The 19,752-nt window shown below is 41.3% G+C and overlaps 2 protein-coding genes across 5 annotated transcripts in view; one reads left to right on the top strand and one right to left on the bottom strand.

Moving 5' to 3' along the window:
• zmynd11 (zinc finger, MYND-type containing 11) overlaps positions 1 to 13,043 on the bottom strand; it is a 32,991-nt gene extending 19,948 nt beyond the window's left edge. For 2 of the 4 annotated variants that reach the window (XM_061043540.1, XM_061043542.1), the window contains exons 1-4: positions 12,853 to 13,042; positions 7,691 to 7,826; positions 4,043 to 4,202; positions 2,081 to 2,104 (exon numbers count right to left, since the gene is read on the bottom strand). In XM_061043540.1, the coding sequence (XP_060899523.1) occupies positions 2,081 to 2,104; positions 4,043 to 4,202; positions 7,691 to 7,821 (315 nt within the window). In that variant the 5' untranslated portion in view covers positions 7,822 to 7,826; positions 12,853 to 13,042. Of the gene's footprint in view, positions 1 to 2,080; positions 2,105 to 4,042; positions 4,203 to 7,690; positions 7,827 to 12,852 lie in introns of all 4 variants that reach the window. The other 2 variants (XM_061043541.1, XM_061043543.1) reach the window with 2 other exon arrangements.
• Positions 13,044 to 15,010: 1,967 nt separating this feature from the next.
• LOC132979558 (tripartite motif-containing protein 16-like) lies at positions 15,011 to 18,331 on the top strand. Its single transcript, XM_061045465.1, has one exon. The coding sequence runs from the start codon at positions 15,033 to 15,035 to the stop codon at positions 16,707 to 16,709; it is 1,677 nt and encodes a 558-aa protein (XP_060901448.1). The 5' UTR covers positions 15,011 to 15,032; the 3' UTR covers positions 16,710 to 18,331.
• Positions 18,332 to 19,752: the final 1,421 nt, after the last annotated feature.

Raw genomic sequence — 19,752 nt, 5'->3', positions numbered from 1 at the left:
AGACATGTTTGATTATTGGATTGTGCACCAATGTGACTTTGATCCATCACATTCAGAAGATACTTTAAAAATGACTAAACATGTTTATCAGAGATCACTGTCTATCCAGATGATGGTACAGCATCCAATGAATGGAGGACGAAACGATGCTCGAAAGGAAGGAAGATTCATTGAAAGTCATGTGTTAGTCAATTTAATGAAATCATGTGTCTTCGTGCTCTTTTTTCACGACGCACAAGTCGCTACGATCAAAGTGCATCACCAACACATCATATCATGTTTTTATCATGCATCACATGTGCACAGATTGAATTAAGTCAACCACCAGAATGTCAAACAATCAACAATGCATCCAACAGTGTTTTCTATCTTTTCCTAAAAGGACATTAACCCTTTAAGTTCACAGATAAAAAAAAAAAAAGAGTTACCTGGATTTAATCCAATCTGACATGAGGCAGCACATTTCAAACTTCTCAAGACTTTTGACTTGTTGATCTGTTTGAGGAGCAGGCTGGATGTAGAGTGGATGAAGCCGCTGTGATGTCACACATTACCCTTTAAGAAATCAATTTGTCATAATTTTAAATGCTCACTCTGTAGCGTTTACTTTTTATTTACCCGACACTGTGGCCGGTAGTTTGACAAAATTCACCCACACTGCACTAAAACAACGGCTGCATTTGGTGGATGGTGGGTGTGAATTTCCAACCCTGCATCATGAAACACTTCTAAGCAGCTGCTGAGAAGTGGGCCGTGTTGGGGACAATTTGTGCTTGTGTACATGACACATGGTCCAGGAGGTCCATGTCCAGAGCATTTTTACAGTAGAAAAAAATATAACTTGTGTGACATCGATTACTTGTTTATAAGGTAATGACAGCTTGAATATTGTAATTGCTAAAAAAGAAAAAAAACATCTCTACCTTATTGGCTGCACTTTGAAACATGGCACCTTCATCCACTTCCTACACACAGCCATTGGTTTGTCAATAATCAGAGGTCAAAACAAGGACAGGGCACATGCCAGCTGAATTGAATCCAGGCACCTGCGGAGACGCTGTGTCTCCAGCTACCTACTGCTTTACTGCGATTCTCAAATTCAAACTGTCCTCCAAGCTCCTACTAAACTGAAAGAGCTGATCAGTTTGTTAACTAGCATCAAACCCACATAAACGTCAACCAACACCCCCCCCCCCCCCTTCTCCGTCACTATATCCAACTACACCCTGTTTCATTTATTCCAATGGAGTAGAAAAAGAAACATGCCGGACAGAAGTTAAGATCACATCAGAACACACACCCCCCCACCCCCCCGAGGAGAACTACAACTACCAAGGCCATAATACTACAAACGCACAGATGCTTGCTACCAACCTGCGGCTATGCTAGCATTGCTTGTCATCTTCCATTTATAAATGAATTCTTATTACAGTAAAAGCAGATATTTACTCTTCATATTTGCCCGTATTTTGAGAGGGTCTGAAACCAAATACTAGACGCAGCTTTGAGCTGCACCAAGTGAGTGTTTGTGTTTTTTAAAAAGATCAAGCAACGGCACATCTGTAGATGAGTAGCGAGCAACATATTTTCATAAAGATCACTGATCACTTCTGCAAGAAATGTGGCCACGTAGCCACAGCGCTGCAATGGACTTTCATGAAGCTTCTTTTGTTTTTGCAGTATAACTGAATGACAGCAAAGTAGCTTCTGGTAGTGAGTTTCAGACTGGACTATATGCCAGCATGTGGGGTAATTTACAAAGTACAAATCAGATGTTTTCAGCCTTCCCATTGTGTGAAAAGTACACTCAAATCACACGAAGTACATAGACTGAATCACTGAAGGCTTTAATGGCCTTCATCTTTTGCACACACCAGAATTTACTGCCTGCTGTTTAGTTTGTCTGCAACCTGCATTAAAAAGATTCACTCAAATCCCCGGCTGCACTGCGCTGTGGCACGTCCGATTTCTCACAGAATGATGTTAGTTGAGGTTGGGGGAGTGGGAGGGGGGAGGTGGATGAAGTGATCACATGAAGGAGCAAACCCTGAATTTGTAAAGATAACGATGCAGCCCTTACCTTGCTTCCTTCGGCTTTCGGATCCTGTGATTGCAAGTGATTCAGAGAGTAGTGTTTTAAAAGTCCTGCTGCTTAAAAAAAACGACCTGAGCTCCGCTGGACAACAAGTCTTCAGACATCAACAGAAATCTTTTTTTGTTTTTAATCCCACAAACTGGAGAACCCCCCCATCATTTACATTCCCCAGTGAAGCATGGTTTTCCCCCACTGTCAGTGATTGTAACTTTGAGTGTGTGCAGGTTGATACCACTGTATTCAGGTTTCTAGTTCATGTTCAAATACGTTTAGAGGCTTAGCTTCCCTTATGTCAAACATTAGTTTATTTTAGTGTGCACGATATTTCCAGCTCGCAGTGCACTGATCATGATCTGCTAGTTTCAGAAGACATAACAGATACTGTGAGGGTGTTACAACCCCGGCATAAAAAGAGCACACTTGGATTAAAGCAGCCACCAGATACATGTAAATGCCACTTGCACAGTAATCCATTAAGTGCACTTTGCATAGCAAACAGGAAGAGACATGAGGATTCTCCCCAGGTGTGGCAGACACTGAAATTACACACTCCAGTGCGTGCAGGGCGGCTGTAACAGAAACAAGCGAGGCATCGCTGCAGTGCGCATCATATTTCCTCACGACTAACATGGGAAATTAAAGAAAAATGAAACAAATGAAATTAATGTCTCAACGTTGCAAAGCAGACGGTTGCATAACAAAGACAACAGAAGAAGAATGAATCACTGACATCCTCAAAGGTATCACCACCTCTGCTGTTTGCCTCCACCACTTGTTCATCATCAGTAATATTTGCTCCATGTGGTGTCTGCGACGTGCTCTGACTCTGCTAACGCTGTGTTCACACTGTGAGCGACTTGACAGATGGAGGGGGGGAGGAGGAGCTCCTTCGGTAATAACTTCATCACCGCATGAGATTTTCAGATAGACATTATTACATTTACTCATAAAAGAATGATTTGATCTTTATTGGCGCAGTATCAGGCGATTTTTCATTCCTTACTGTTTTTTGTTTTTTTTAACTGCGACTTGAACATGACTCTCTTTATCTACCAAAGGTTGTAAGGGCGTCATTTTGCCACCTTCCCATCAACTTTAAGTATTATTTTAATTGCGGGGACCTTGCCTTTTATTGGATAGGAGAGCTGAAGGGAGACAGGAAATGTTGTGAGGAGAGAGCAGGGGAACGACATGCAGCAACGGGCCGAGGATTCAAACCCACATGAACCTTTTCACAGGCAGCTTCAACAAGGACTACAGCCTCCGTACATGTGGGGCGCGGTATTACCGCTAGGCTATCCAGGGCCTCTTTATAGAAATTCTTGTCAGCTGTGAACAACATGAACCTGTCGGGGTGGGATTGAGGGTAGGATCGGGTAGTGGGATAGATTCAGGGGACGAGTGCGGAGAAAACAGAAGGTTTTGGAAAGGGAAGGGCGGTTTTCTATTTTGTGTTTTGTACATCATTCAGTCTTTTGTTTTTTAATGTGTAGGTTGAAAATCCAATGAATAAGGACGAAAAGAAAGATTGTTAATGTTTACTTTGTAAAAACCTTGATTTTAACGATGCTACATAAATAAATTATTGTTATTATTAATATTTTAAAGAATGATATTGTCTTTTTTTTGCACGTGCATGTTAAAAATAAATCATGCAACTAAATCCAATCAGTGGGGAGACACAATATAAAGTTGTCATGTTGGCTGATAGAAGCAGACGTGATCTAAAGTTATGGAGTTAATGTTCAAACACATTTAGTTCAATGTTCAGCTTGTTTAAAAAATGTTGCTTACAATGTTAACATAGATGTGCCAACAGGATTATTGTAACACCTGAAGAGACACCAGGTGAGTAAAAAGGGACGAGGCCTAAGACCAGTTAAACAGAATGTGGAAATAAAAGTCTCTGTTGTCTGTTTTAAGAACTGTCATTGTCTTTGGGCTTACCATCTCTTCCCCAGGCAGCCAGTATCCCTCCTGCTCGATGCCGGCCTTGGAGCCCTTGCAGCCCACAGTCAGGGTCTCCACCACCAGGCCGTCCTTCACGGCCAAGCTCAGCTGTCTGGCGGTCTCTTTAGGGTGCATGCTAAACACACGGCTCAGGTACCTGTGCGGGCGGAAGAGAAGCAGGAAGTGAGCAAAGTTCAACGGCAGCTTCTTAAAATCTCCATCTACAGAACTTAGAAAGCTTCTGTTTGGATTTGTGCTGAATTTACCTAAAAATCAGTCCACATGAAGTAATGTTTGCAAACTCCTTTCTTTACAAAACTAAAAAAAAAAATAGAGCCTTATTCTTCCCTGTGATAAAAGCTTACACTTCCATCTCTTTGTCGACTATTTACATCATTACCTTACAAGCAACGTAGAAAGAGTCAGGGGGCGGATGTGATCTGTTACTCAATAAACAAAACGTGACACATTTCTGTCTTTCTGTCACTCTGACTGGGATCATATTCCAGCTTGTGAGAGACAGATTTAATGAAAATGAAGAGTTCTTCTGTTTTGCAATCTGTAAGATATCTCCTGAATGAAATGATAAAGTGACCTTACTATCTGATCAGACATTAAGGAAACATGTTATGTTGAAGTGCTGGCTTCTCTGACAACAATGCAGCAGCCAGTATGTCCTCCTTCTAAAGCCTGGCTCACACTGCAGGATAATCAGGCTGCTGTGAGGTCCGATTCCTTCTTCCTGACAACTGACAAAACCCAAGGCTGCTCGGAACCGATCATCTGCCAAGATTATCTTGTAACTGTTCGGAGATCGTCAGGGACGTCCCGATTTATTTCAAACATGTTTCATATTTAGAATTTAAAACCTTGACGATTACATCATGGAAGGGTCCAGAGGAAGTCGTGTGTGGCTACAATAGTGGACAGTATCAGCGACCGGCGGCAAGACGCAACCTGCACAGGTGCGCCGGACAACTGTAATGCAACTGAGAGTTCAAATCTGACCTCCAGCTCTTACTAAAGAACAGACAAGCCATATTGTCTGCGTCTCCCCAGACATTTCTTTACCCAAAACTTGTTTTCTCCCCTCTGCACAGAGCATCAGATTCAGAAATTGAACGGCCAGCTTCATTGTTTATGTCAGGTGAGGTGGTGCGTTCCTCCATTGGGCACGATAATCTGAATAAAATTTTGTAGCGTGGGCTATGCCAAGATTTTCACATCTTGTAGTGTGAGTAATGTTTGAGGTTAAGGAGAAGGATATCTGTTAGGATTCTGCGGATGTGTGTGATGCTACTTGAACTCAAAATCTGGAAGGATTTTTAAACTCCTGCAGCGTGAGCCAGGCTGAAGTCTTATCATGGTAAAGTGTCATGAGAACCACTAGTCTTTATAACGTGGTATTCTGGTCTGACCTTTGTTTTATGCTTCTATTTTGTATTATGTAAGGTATCAGGTGTTATTGGTGTCTTTGTGTAATTTTTTCCTCATTAGACTGTAAAATTTCTATTTAAATTATCATCGAGAGAAAGGAAAACCTCAGAGTCTCATTTGTTTCAACTGACACCAGATTTCTTTTTTTAAAAGCAGTAAACATTGATTAATGATTTGATTCATTGAGTTGAAGCAGGTTGATGCATTGGCTGTTATTCTGCCGTTAAAGGAGAGCACATTTCCTTCAAAGTGAGGGATGGGCGGTTAATTATTCTTCCCGCTCGGTGAAATTAAACTACAGTCGGGCTGGAGCAGGGGGAGGCGTGAAGGTGGGGAGCTGGAGGCTTTCCTTTGCTGTCTGGCTTGCACGCATGCATGCATGCCGCCGCCGCCGCTGCTTGCTGTTGCCATGACAACCGCCTCTCGCCCGCCCGGTATTCATTTTGGCAGGCAGCCAGCTCCAAGGTGCTCGGCCAAACTTGCCGTACGAGACGTGTTAAGTGTTTCGTTTAGCGTCTGCTGGATCCGCAGACTGAAAGGATGGACTGATCAACGAGGGCCGTCGTGTGTGACAGGTTGATAAAATGCACGTCTCGTAGGTCAACGGGAATTTTAAAATAAACAATAAAAATAGAAGCAAAAAAGGACATATGTACTTAAAATTAAAGACCGAATAACAAAAATATGTGATCTGTCTTTGATGTTCATTTGTGTAATCATATCAATAAAAAAAATGTACGTCAATACTCTATGTATATTTTTATTTTGCATATTTCCTGCTGTTGTATACCAATGGTGCATTTTTAAAGATGTTTTTCACCTTGAGGGGGTTTGATGTCTCCTGCTATCATAGTGCTTTATCACCATGCTGGTTAACAAATACAGTAAGGCCCCCCTCTTTTCATAAAACTGTCACCTGACGAGGACAATTTGTTCAGAACGTTGTGACCATGAAAATGTGCATCCTGGTCTTTTTTCTTGCTGCATGTCATTGCATAATTTTAAATCAAATTATAAAATATTGACGTTTAAAGGAGCTCTATTATCATCACTGTCACCATTAGTTATGTCCGCCTGGGATACCTATTGAGTAGTGTCGTGAGATGTGTTGCTCAAAAACCTCCTTATTTATCTGTTACTGGCGTCAGTAAAAACCCTCATTTCAGCCTCAGCCTGAAACGCTTAATTTCAGAAAAACCTGACTTCAGGTTCTGACCAAGGCTCGCTAAGTTCTCATAAAGTCTCGTTCAGAGCAGCAGGAAACCACGTCCGGAGATTACACCTACAGCTGTGTATCTTGTGTTTAAAAAAACTTTGCAGAGGTTGAGTATGGACGTCCAACATCGTACATTATGTCTGTATCTAAATATGGATGAGCAGAATAGATCTCCTTTAAGCATCATGAACACAACCTGCTGTAGAGTCTATATCTAAGGGGGGTGAATTTTAAGCTGGCTGACTTCATTGCATGAATAGCAATAAGCGAACAGCAGTTGGAGAATGTCTGAACTCCAGCAGCTGTCAACCTCACTATTGATCGCTGTCTGGTGTGATATGGAGTGCAAAGTGTGCAGCACAAACACCTTGCCTTTGCAGCTTGCACCATTACACACACATAGTGAACCAAGCCAAACAATAAGAGTCACTTTCTCCAGTTGGCAGCTGCAAAACGAGAAACTGCAACATAATCTTTCAGGGCAATTAAGCCGGATCAAAATATGTCGGCTGAAAGTTCTTATTTTATTCTTCTCTGACCATCAAAGATTGTTATTAATAGTGTCTGACTACAGGAAGGAAATGAATGCTAAAGAAATAAACCAAAGAAGTAAAAGACACATCAGCCCACACTCACTTGTCTTTATGTTGTCTGTTTCTTTATGAAGTAAAGACTGTGTTCTTTTTATTTTTAAAAAGGGTTACCATGGCCTTTTTTCAAGACATTAACACGACCTTTGACCTGGTTAAATTTCCCTTTGCAGTGCTTTCAAAACGTAAAACTAGGGCCCGACCATTTTTGGGGATGTTAAGTATATTTTCAATTCACAGCAGTTCAATTTCAGAGCTTTTCTGCGTGTTTCTTTTGTAAATTGGATGAACTAAATCCTCTAATGTTTCCTTTAAACTTAAGAGTAGGACCATAACGTGAACAAAAAGACACAACATGAAAGATTCCCTTCATCAATCTGTTTCATCTTTTGGCGAACTTACTTGGAGATCCTGTCCATGTTTGCAATTTGTTTCTGGTTGCGAATAACCTCAATGGCGGCCCACACATACTGGACCACCTTAGGGTCTGCCAGCCTCTTCTTCACCACACGTGACATTATCTCTTTATTCATCACAACTGTGGGAAACAAAGGAAACATATAAATCAGAAAATTAAAAAAAAAATACCTCTGGTTATACTGTACATGTGTTGTCATCACAAAATACAGAGAAAAGGCTAAAAAAACAAAAAAACAGCTAACTTGCTAGGGAGGGTGTAAGCCGGATGGCGACCAATCAGTGGACTGCAGTGTGCGCCAGACTTTAAGTACGAATCAGTATGCTTGGCCAATAAATAGAACAAAAGGTAACAAAAGTATTATTTTGGTACCATTTCCAACATTTGAGAGTGGAAATGCCAATAAATATGTATCACACCAAAACCGAACAGAACCGGACCCCTTGGTGAGAACAACTGCTGAAGTGTCGATATAGACGGCAGGTAACCCCAGGTCGAAGTTGTGCAGGGTCGCCAACATTTTAGATCCAATTTCTTTGGCCAGGATGAGAGCATGCAGCGTTCAGCAGGAAGGGAAGTGAACACAAAGACTTGGCAGAACCGTAACAACCACATGTGACTCTCTTTAAAGAATTACCTCTCTGGAAAATTCTCCTCTCCTTCATAAAATATCCACTTTCAGCCATAAGCAAGGGTGTGAGGGAGGAAGTTGTCTTTAGGACTTTTGGATGCTGATTTGTTGTAAGTCTGTGCAAACAGGAGAATCTGTCCAGGATTGTTCAAAATGTGCCGGCAGCCTCTTTCCTATCAGGTACTATTTATTACCAATGAAAGCCTGTTGTTGCCTGAAAATCAATGATTACATATAAGTGGAGAAATATTCACATCATGTTGCCATTAGGAGATCAGACCATTTCTCTCCCATGCCGTGTTGAGATCAAAAGAAATACTGGGAAATGTCAGAAGGAATTTGACATGCAGAACTCTCAGAGACCTTCAAAGGTTTTTAAGTACCAGTTTGCCTCTTTACAGTGCTGCACAGGCCTGTCCTTCCTCAAATATCTACCCAAATCCAATTTTATGCGTTCTTCCTGTTAACCATCCGTGAAACTGGAGATGTCGCTTTCATAAATCGCAGCCAAAAGCTAACTATAATAATGCTCTAAGCTTTTTAATATGGAGGAAAATGCTTCGCTTCGCTGCTCTTTGTGGCAGAGGACGAGGCTGTGACAGATGTTCATCTTCACACTTCTCTCTTGGCGGCATGAACTGTGGTTTGGCATTAAATTAAGCGTGTATGAATGTGAAAATATATGTTATCCCAGTGGTACATCACCCAAAAATAAAGACATACAAGTGATGCCAAAATTGACATATCAGCAGATGTGGTAAATTGCAAAAACGCAGGCAAAAAGATACTGGCTGAAAATGTTGTGGTTCATATTCTGGTAATGATTGGAGTGACACAACCATCTCCTCCAGCGTTATTTATTTATTCAAGAAAAAGAAGATAATATTTATTTATCCTGTGAGGGGACATTCAGTTTTACACTCTGTTGTTGAGCATGCTACACACACATGCACAAAATCCGATGAACATGCACTAATGGAGAAATGTCAGAGTGAGGGGGCTGCACACAGCGAGTGCTCCGGAGCTGGTGGGGGGGATTTGGTGCCTTGCTAAGCAGTACTCAGGAAGTGAACTAACACCTCTCCAGCTACCGTACCAATTTCCAGATTTGGTCCGCAACGGGACTCGAACAGTCGGTTCCAAACGCAAGTCCCTGCAGACTGAGCTACTGTCGCCCCCAAAGCACAATCACTGACTGGGAATCGAACCCAGGCCACAGCGGCTAGAGCGCCAAAAAAAACACTAAACCATCTGGGATTTAGTTTTCAATCCCGAGCTTGAGAAAAAACACTCTATCCAGAAATCCAGCCACATTGAATACGACATTGCAGTCTACAGAAAGTTAAATCACACTCGAATAACTTTGAAAATAAATACTTTAGAATTATTAAGCGGTGTCAAAAAGCACAAGTTGCATTATTTTCCCTAAAGCAATGATTACTTGGACGCTAACTGGACCCTAGAAATCGGTCGATCTAGTGCTGAGTTACAAGTTCTGGCATCGGGTAGGCTTTTGGGTAAGGATTCCTTCACTGCACAAACTTCCTGATCAGAGCTCTGAGGTCTCCTCTCCAAAAACAAACTGAGCTGGTGATTAAAACCAACAAACAAAAATCTGAATAATGCAGTCAAGCCAGTACTTTTTCATTTTGAAAATCACTGGAAAGGCATCAATGGCAACTGCTGCTTGCTTTGGCTCAACTTGTTTATCTTGTAATTTCAGACAAGTCACTAAAACCCTTCCACCAGGAAGAAGATACACTTGCGATCTAACAAATGATAGTTATGTGACTTGCACGACGAGAAATGTGAAGAAATGTTCACACTCTCTGTGAAACGCGTGTTGGAAACAAACCCGGAAAATGAATTAAGGTGCTTATTCAGACTTCATAGTATCCTAATACAGCGGAAAGATAAAAAGCCAATAGGAGCAGCAAGATGACATTGAGGAACTGACCTCCCTTCTCTCTGTTACATGCAGCAGGTGTTAAGAAGGGCCACCTGTGCCATGACAGCAAAGCAGCAGTGCCACTCCGGCTCTCCCTCCTCCACATGCATCTGCTGTGCTGGCATGTATACAACACAACCACCTCTGGCACATTGCTGTCAGCCTGGACCTCAAGTCTCCAGAGAGCTCACACTACACGATTTTAAGACCCTGGTACTGTACGCCAAAGTGCTCCCCAATCAATTAGGCAAGATGTACGAGACAGGAGGCCAATTAGAAGGCAGTCAAAACAGGTTGAGAGGGATTTGAGGCCAGGGTTGCCAGTTCTGCAGTTCTCCCGTGGAATTGGGCTACTTTATAGGTTTTGCTGTGCATAAGTTTTTTGACAGCAGGTAGAGTGGACTGATTTTTTAAAAAGTAAATTAATAATAAAAATTCATAAATAAAATACTGTCATGGCACAAAAAAAAACCAAATAAGCAGATTACCAGGTACACATGGAATATGTCACACAGCCAAATACACATGCACACACAAGCCCTGTTCAGAAGCAGCTTTAAGACGCAATATTTAAGTCCCTGTGACGATTCGCCTTCAATATGAATGTTGCGGAGGTGTAATGGAGTGATCCCCTCTCTGCCGCCTTCAGAACAGAGGTGTTACAGGGGTGAGGTGGGATCGGGGAAGCCAGCTGGGTAGAGCAGCGTTGTGTGTGTGCATGTGGAGCTCCCACTGCTACAGCGCCGCAAAGCAATGTGAATTCACAGGGTTAATGACGGCAAATCTCTTTTTCCCTCAAAAAAGGGCGACAGACGCACAATCGCCACACACTCAGTTTCAATGTGCAGGCACACACACACAGCCCCGTCTGCATGTGCTGTCTTTGCCACCAGCGCCGGCTCACCTTGCATCTGACTGCAGGGACCAGCCAACAGGTTTATTGTGGTTCAGTGAATCGTTCTGGTACACATTCACGGAGGCAGAGCTATACTTTATTTTTGAGTTTTAGCCCATTTAATAATTTAAAGGTCCCATATTCTTCTTTTTCTGGTTTTATATGCTCTTTAGTGTGTTTTCCAAGTGTCCTGTGCATGTTTAGGCACATCTATGTTCATAAAATTCAAAGTCTGCGGAAACACGGCTTCTCCTACGTCCTCCTGTTAGCTGTAGCATTAGCTGCATGTAACGCTCGGTTCTAGCCCCCCTCGATAAAAATTTGTCAGTGCGGCGTCATTGTCAGTGTGATATCATTGATCTAAGCTCATTGGCTCGTTGTGGCAAGCCCTGCAGCTCATGTTGAAATTTCCGAGACGCGTGCTGAGCAACTGACCAATAACGACAGAGCGGATCGGCAGACCAATCAGAGCAGACTTGGCCCACGTGGGGTCTAACAGTGTGGGCTCAACAGAGTGCAGCTGACGGACTCAGAGCGGAGAGGGAGCAAGGAGGAGATGAAAACAGACACTTTTTTCGGACTTTATCTATTGTGAACGTACAAAAGTAGGAACATAGATTAAATATACGAACCCCAAAAAGGGCAGAATATGGACTCTTTAAGCAATTTTGATACTAGATAAGACAACCGTGTAGGGAAAAGTGCTTTCAGTGTCAGTATAATGACCATTAATGGGGTTATTTTGTAAATTCTGTAACGCATTTGACAATGATAGCAATACAACTTAACTTTAACGGTGATACGTATATGATGTGGCCCGAGATTTCACGGGCTAATTTGTGAATTCTGACACCGTTTTGGGGCTGGCTTTACCCTGTTTGAGGCTCACACACAGTGACAACAACGAGGCTTCAGGGAGCCTCTTCTGTAACATATAAGACACTCATAACTAAAATAAATGACACTGATTATTATGGTTTTAATTAAAAACAACAATAACACTGTCACTGATTACAGCATGAGCCCTCTGATAGCAACCAGGTGAACAAAAAGGGCCGTTCCAGGACAGAGGATAGAGTCTACTGTGCTGCCATGACATACCCAATAATAAAACTCATAATTAAAACACAAACTACACAAACTACACACCTGAAGCACAAAGCAACAAAGAGGGTAGGCCGTTCAAGAAGCACAACTTAGCTTACCGGACTAGCGTGCCAGCTAACCGCCACACCAACCGTTGTCAAGGCAACACAAACCGTGATTTAAAACACCGTCAACGGTCTTATTGACGCTTTCACGGGGCTTGGACACGAAAACACATTCAGGGTTAGTAGCCGAGCAGACCTGCGTTGAGAGTTAATGTGGTTAGCAGCAGCGGGGTGCTAGGTGAAGCTAACCTCGTTATCTGTCAAACGTAAAGCAGCCAGACACGTTCGGGTTTAACTGTTAAAGCAGCAGGACTGTCGTGGTTTCAGGACACGTAAGTGCTCTCCCCCAGTCGTCACGAAGAGGCGAAACGCAGGTTAGCTAACTTAGCTATCCACTCGTTTGTTTTGGAGGGCGCCATGTTGACAATCCTCCATCACGGGATAGAAGCTAATGCTAAAGCTAGCTGCTAGTTAGCAAGACGCGGTGTTGTCATTTAGCGGGGAATAAAAATTAAACTTACCTTTTGTTCCGGTGTCTCTAACACACAGCGACGCGGGGGAATCCACGAAGGATTGAAGGGCAGGCAGCTTACATCGGTATTTTTTCGGGCTAGTTATAGTCTGTGGATGGTGGTGGTGATGTGTGTGTGTGTGTGAGTGTGTGTGTGTGTGTGTGTGTGTGTGTGTGTGTGTGTCCAGCTGGCTACAGTACAGCAGAGCTGAGCTGGGAGGTAAACACAGACAGACGGCGCTAACACACACAGATAGCGAAGAGGAGGGAGACCTCTAGTGGTCGAATCGACGAACTGCACCTTACACCTGAGACACCCGAGTGTAATCATCATGCATATGAGGGACAAAAAATGACTAAAGTATAAAAAAATAACTAAATACATAAATAAAAAAATTAATGAATAAATAAAAAATAAAAAAATGAATAAATAACTGAATAAATAACTAACTAACTAAATGAATGAATGAATGAATAATACATACATAAATAAATAAATGAATAATTAACTAACTGAATGAATGAATGGATGAATGAATGAATAAATGAATGAATAATAAATAACTAACTAACTAAATAAATAAATGAATGAAAGAAAAAAAAAAAAAAACTAAATACATAAATAAAAAAATAAATAAAAAAATAAATGAATAAATAAAATGAATAAATAACTGAATAAATAACTAACTAACTAAATGAATGAATGAATGAATGAATAATACATAAATAAATAAATAAAATAAAAAATGAATTAAAAAATGAATAAATGAATGAAAAATAAATAAATAATTAACTAACTGAATGAATGAATAATTAACTAACTGAATGAATGAATGAATAAATGAATGAATAATAACTAACTAACTAACTAAATAAATGAATGAATAATAAATAAATAAATAAATGTTGGGAGAAATGCATACAATAATATATAAATAAATATATATATATATATATAAATAAATAAATGCAACAATTCATATAAAAATGAATATAAAAATAAATATATTCACATATTTCTTTATGTATTTCTGTGTCCATGTTGTACAAGGAAAAGTAAATATGTAAATTAAGTGGGCCGCTCTAACATTACTGAAGTAGGATTGGTCAATTTTGAAAAACAGACAGAAGCAAATTTACATATATACTTTTCCTCTTATGACCTGGACACAGAAATAAATAGATGTGTAAATGTAAAAATATGGAAATAAATGAATAACTCAATTAATGTGGAAATGTATGCATTGATACATATGTAACTGTAACTGTAACTGGCTTGGGTGGCTTTCTTGCTCCATGTTCTATTGTTTACGGTGAGAAGGCAGACCCAAAAGGCAGAACTTACACCTAGCTGTGGGAGTGTCACCTACCTGGGGGTGACACTTTGTGATGTCATGAAGGGAAAATCTCCAACAGCCTGTTTGAGCACACATTTTCTGAAAAGTGGAGCAGGCAAATGACGGAGAGGATGGACTTTTCCTAATAATTGGGGGCTTAGACAGACTAGGACATATGAGTGTTGAAAAATATGTGACATTTAAACCTGAATAGGTCACTGCTGTTCAGCCTTAATTCCAAATTTGCCAAGTGGCAACCCTTGGTATTGCAACTAAGGGTTTGTTTCAACATAAATATTTTAATTTTCAACAGGCCTGTGTCTTTTAAACTGCAAAACCAGTTAAATGATTTACACCCACTATTACAATCTGTATTTTATATTGTTAAAACTCTACCTTAGCCAATAGAAATGATCAGTAACTGTGACTTGATCAAAATAAAGGTTTATGGCTCTATCGGAACATTGCTGCAGGGGAGGGCATGATAGACACTACGATGCATAGCCCTGTAGAGAATCAGAAGCTAGAAACATGGTGAAAGAGTTACTATTATGTCATGAATACACTGCTGCATCTTAGCCCTCAGCATACTAAACTGCAACCAGCAATATCTCTCTCAAACCGCTCCTCTTCCTGGAATGAACCAGAGCTTGTTAACCCCTCCCTCTTCTTCCTGCTCTCAAACACAGCCAGCCCCACTCGGACTCTATATTTCTTTGTTCCCTCCCCTTCAGACCTAGTTTGAGGATGGGTGTTACTAACAAGAGCTGACGTTCACTGAACAAACACATGCTGTGTAGATCAGAGGTGGAGCTAGTTTGATTTCTAAGGATTGTTGTTACAGAGAGGAGAAATGGCACAGAAAGGAGTTCAGCTGGGCCAGGAAACCCTTTCTTGTTCGATCTGTCTGGATCTCCTGAAGGATCCGGTGACTGTTCCCTGTGGACATAGTTACTGTATGAGCTGTATTAAAAGCCACTGGGATAAAGAGGATGAGAAGACAATCTACAGCTGCCCTCAGTGCAGACAGGACTTCACACCGAGGCCTGTCCTCGGGAAAAGCACCATGTTAGCAGTTTTAGTGGAGGAGCTGAAGAAGACTGGACTTCATGCTGCTCCTGCTGATCACTGCTATGCTGGATCTGAAGACGTGGCCTGTGATGTCTGCACCGGGAGAAAACTGAAAGCCTGTAAGTCCTGTCTGCAGTGTTTGATCTCATTTTGTGAGAAACATCTTCAGCCTCATTTTGAACTACCTGCTTATGCAAAACACAAGCTGGTGGAGCCCTCCAAGAAGCTCCAGGAGAACGTCTGCTCTCATCATGATGAGGTGATGAAGATGTTCTGTCGCACTGATCAGCAGTCTATCTGTTATCTCTGCTCTGTGGACGAACACAAAGGTCATGACACAGTCTCAGCTGCAGCAGAAAGGAGCAAGAGGCAGAGAGAGCTCGAGGTGAGTCGACAAAACATCAGGCAGAGAATCCAGGACAGAGAGAAAGATGTGAAGCTGCTCCAACAGGAGGTGGAGGCTATCAATGGCTCCGCTGATAAAACAGTGGGGAACAGTGAGAAGATCTTCACTGAGCTGATCCGTCTCATGGAGAAAAGACGCTCTGATGTGAAGCAGCAGGTCAGATCCCAGCAGCAAACTGAAGTGAGTCGAGTCAGAGAGCTTCAGGAGAAGCTGGAGCAGGAGATCACTGAGCTGAAGAGGAAAGACGCTGAACTGGAGAAGCTCTCACACACAGAAGATCACAACCAGTTTCTACACGACTACCCCTCACTGTCACCACTCAGTGAATCTACACACTCATCCAGCATCAAGATCCGTCCTCTGAAGTACTTTGAGGACGTGACAGCGGCTGTGTCAGAAGTCAGAGATAAACTACAGGACGTCCTGAAAGAGAAAGGGACAAACGTCTCACAGACAGTGACTGAAGTGGATGTTTTACTGTCAGAACCAGAGCCCAAGACCAGAGCTGACTTCTTAAAATATTCATGTGACATCACACTGGATCCAAACACAGTAAACTATGACCTCGTATTATCTGAAGGTAACAAAAAAATCACAATTAATTGTGAACAGTCTTATCCAAGTCACCCAGATCGATTCACTGAATTGTGGCAGGTTTTAAGTAAAGAGAGTCTGACTGGACGTTGTTACTGGGAGGTGGAGTGGATCGGGGAAGAAATTTATATCGCAGTCGCCTACAAGAATATCAGCAGAGCAGGGAGCTTAGATGAATGTGATTTTGGACGCAATGACAAATCTTGGGCGTTATTTTGTTACCGTACGTACAGTTATTCATTTTGGCACAACAATGTGGAAACTAAAATATCAGCTAATGGGTCCGATAGAATAGGAGTGTACCTGGATCGCAGAGCAGGTATTCTGTCCTTTTACAGCATCTCTGAAACCATGACTCTCCTCCACAGAGTCCAGACAACATTCACTCAGCCTCTACATGCTGGACTCCATCTTGAATTTTCTTACACATACTGGGCTGAGTTTTGCAAACTGAAATAGACAAAGATCACTTAAGGGGACATGGGTCGAATTTTGTGTATTTTGTCTTCATGCCTGTTTCTGGGAGATGATTGTTTCGGCCTTTAGTCATTGCTCACAGGTTATCTCTGCGTCACGACCCGGCTCTTAAGGCCTGACAAAAAATGTAGGGGTAACTAAACAGTGTAAAAGTTTATGACAAAGTACCAAAAATAATAACGAGTGAGGTGTGTTTTTTTCAGTGAACCAGTGGGCCGGCTGAGTGTGTGTGTCCTGTGGTACGGTCTTGAAACTTAACTAACATAAGCAAACTACAACAAAAACATCCAAGGGGCCCCAAGCAGTCGCAGTTTCTGTTTACAAGCAGCGCCTCGGGATGGGAGCGAATGAGAGAGTGAACAGTTGAATCTTCTATAGCCGACACCTGGGAGACTGGCCAGGTATGTGAAGGTGTGGCAGAACACCGGGAAACAAAACAAACAGACAGCAGGCTGTGCTGGCAGGAGGGCCGTCACATCTGTCATTTAAACTTTACAGAGTCTTCTTGTATGTATAAACAAACTCTAGATTCAAAGCATGAATAAGTTACATTTGGTGCTTGTTACTGTTTTGTTTTTTAAGCGGTTGAAACTCTTGCTGATAATGTCGATTATTATGTGGATTATGAGGGTAATGAGGACACGTTGCTACATAGGAATGTAAACTTGTCTGTGCACTGGATGTCTTTGAATATCAGTTGGTGTGTCTCTAACACTGAATGTGTCCTTAGAGGACAAGCGTTAGGCTTTTCTTTTCTTTTTTGGTAAATATTTTGGTTATCACCACTGTGTACATATGCTAGGAACTTAGTGGTTATATTTACATGTTGTTGTTTAGAAATATGTTGGTTTTTTTTAAGTAGGGGTTCCATACCCCCTGGAGGGTCACCAAAGGGTGTTAGGGGGGTCGTGGATCTTAAAGTGGAAGAGGGAGAAAATGGAACAAAACATATGACAATGACATTTGTATATATCATTTGAAATGTTATAAATCCCTGAGTATGAAAATCTGTGTTCTTCTTAATGCCAATGTTTCTATTGAGAAGAAGAGAAGACAAATTGAACTTAATGAATTAATAAAAAAATAATATTCACTGTTTCTATTACTCTGAATTAGGCCTATTATTAAGAGAGAAATTATTTAAAAAAGACATAGAAGATATTGAATGAAATGAACAAACAAGATTATTATTAGTTAATGCAAACAAGGAAATCAATTAGGAAGGGATATGTTTAATTTGAGATGTCTAATGAAGACCCCTAGTGAAACACATTTCTGGAATATTGGATCCCTGCGGTGTGCGAGCTGCCTTTCTCTTTGTTTTAAGTGACTTTATTACTCAATTCAACACCTCCCCTCTTTGGTTTGAATGTGCTTGTTTCTCGATTGTTGTCATTTTGATATTTGAATTCATGCAAAGTACAAAGAATTCAAGAAATCTCATCAAGGCGATCATCATTTTTTTTTCTTGTACATAGTTTTGATTCTGATAAAAACTGATTGTGCAGAATAATTAAATATTTCATGAAATTATTGGACAACAGACCTTATAGATTTGATGTGTGACAGAAGGTATAAATAAGAATAAACATATACAAACACAATGTTTTCTGTTTTCTTGTGTCTTCATTCCAGAGTGGCATACTAAGCTGATTGTTAAAGTAAAGTTTTCATGTGATAAAAGAGACCGCGGAGGTGCCTCCTAAAAAGAAATTACTGCATGAAGAGTTGAGAAGAGAATGGCGTTGACCTGCCTTGTGCTTCAGAACATTTGTGAAGAAAGTGCCGACTATTTTGCAGAGGAGCAGTCAGCCTCCTGCTCAGACATTACCTGAGCATGGTTACCCAGAAGAGGCTGCATTGATTGACTTCTTTTTCTTTGACCTCTTCTGTTCAAAGGTACCTGACAGCCATTGCATTTATTGCGTCAGTAATACAGAGACAACCATGTTAATTCAAAATGGTGGCATTAATTTGAAAAGCAGGGGCAATAAAGGGGAAAAAAATCAAATGCAGAGTGCAATGAACATTCAATGTTTCAAATAATAAACAAAACTATATACATGAGTAGGATCAGTCGTTTTTGGGGACTAGTCAGTTTTGAATTGGGCCTCCATCACAGCAACCATGAGGCCAATGATCCCCTCAAATTAGCTGAGTATGCATCGATCCTTTGAGGCAGAGCATCGCTTTGTTTCTTGATGTGCTGCATGAACCTCTCATCTGACCGCTCCAGATATTTCAGAAACTTTCTGCTGTTGTCACTTTCCTGTGTACGAGAATAATTGCTATTAACACAGCCCTGCAATTTCTTACTAAGTTACAATAAGGTGCTGGACTTTAATTCAAAGTGACAATGACGTGATCCACTTGTAGCTGTGGAGCACTTGCTTATACGAGTGGCATTTGCAATAATGGAAAGCAGCATGCTAACGTTAGCTACTGTTATCAAAGCTAGGCTAGCGGCTAACTTGTTCTAACATTACAGAAGCAAGCATGGAGATAGTAGGCTAATCTCTCACATCAAGACTTATTCTCAGCCTGTGGTATTGTTGATAATTGTGTGGTTAACTCTGAGATTAAAAAATTGCGAAAGAAGTTTGAATCTTTACTCAAAGGAGGCCCCTTGGTTGAGAGAAACCAGGTGGTTGTTGGGAATCTTCTAGTGATCTATCTCGTTAAAAAACATTTTGAAAAAACTCCCCCATGTCTCCTTTGTGTTACAAGGGTGTGTTCACGCTGTGCTATTGTTGACCTTGATTGGGCCGTTCATCTGCCTGTACACGACTTCTTATCAGTTGATGTGTGGATAATGGCTTGGGATGTGGGGGCTTAAAGGGGGGTGCTTGAGGCCCTTCTTGTTGTGGATGGACATGGTGGGCAGGGACTGACGGTCGTTGCCTGAGCCTTTATGGGTCATTTGTGTTCTCCACCTCAAGATCTTGTTTTTTTCAGTATGAGTAGGGATCCTCTCTGTGATGAATCTTATGGGACAGTTCAGCAAATGTGCAGTAACGGTACAATG

The sequence above is a fragment of the Labrus mixtus genome, chromosome 8, assembly GCF_963584025.1.
Source record: "Labrus mixtus chromosome 8, fLabMix1.1, whole genome shotgun sequence".
In the NCBI taxonomy this organism is placed as follows: domain Eukaryota; kingdom Metazoa; phylum Chordata; class Actinopteri; order Labriformes; family Labridae; genus Labrus; species Labrus mixtus.
The sequence above is the reverse complement of the archived record's forward strand: the minus strand, read 5'-3'. Positions and strand labels throughout refer to the sequence as shown.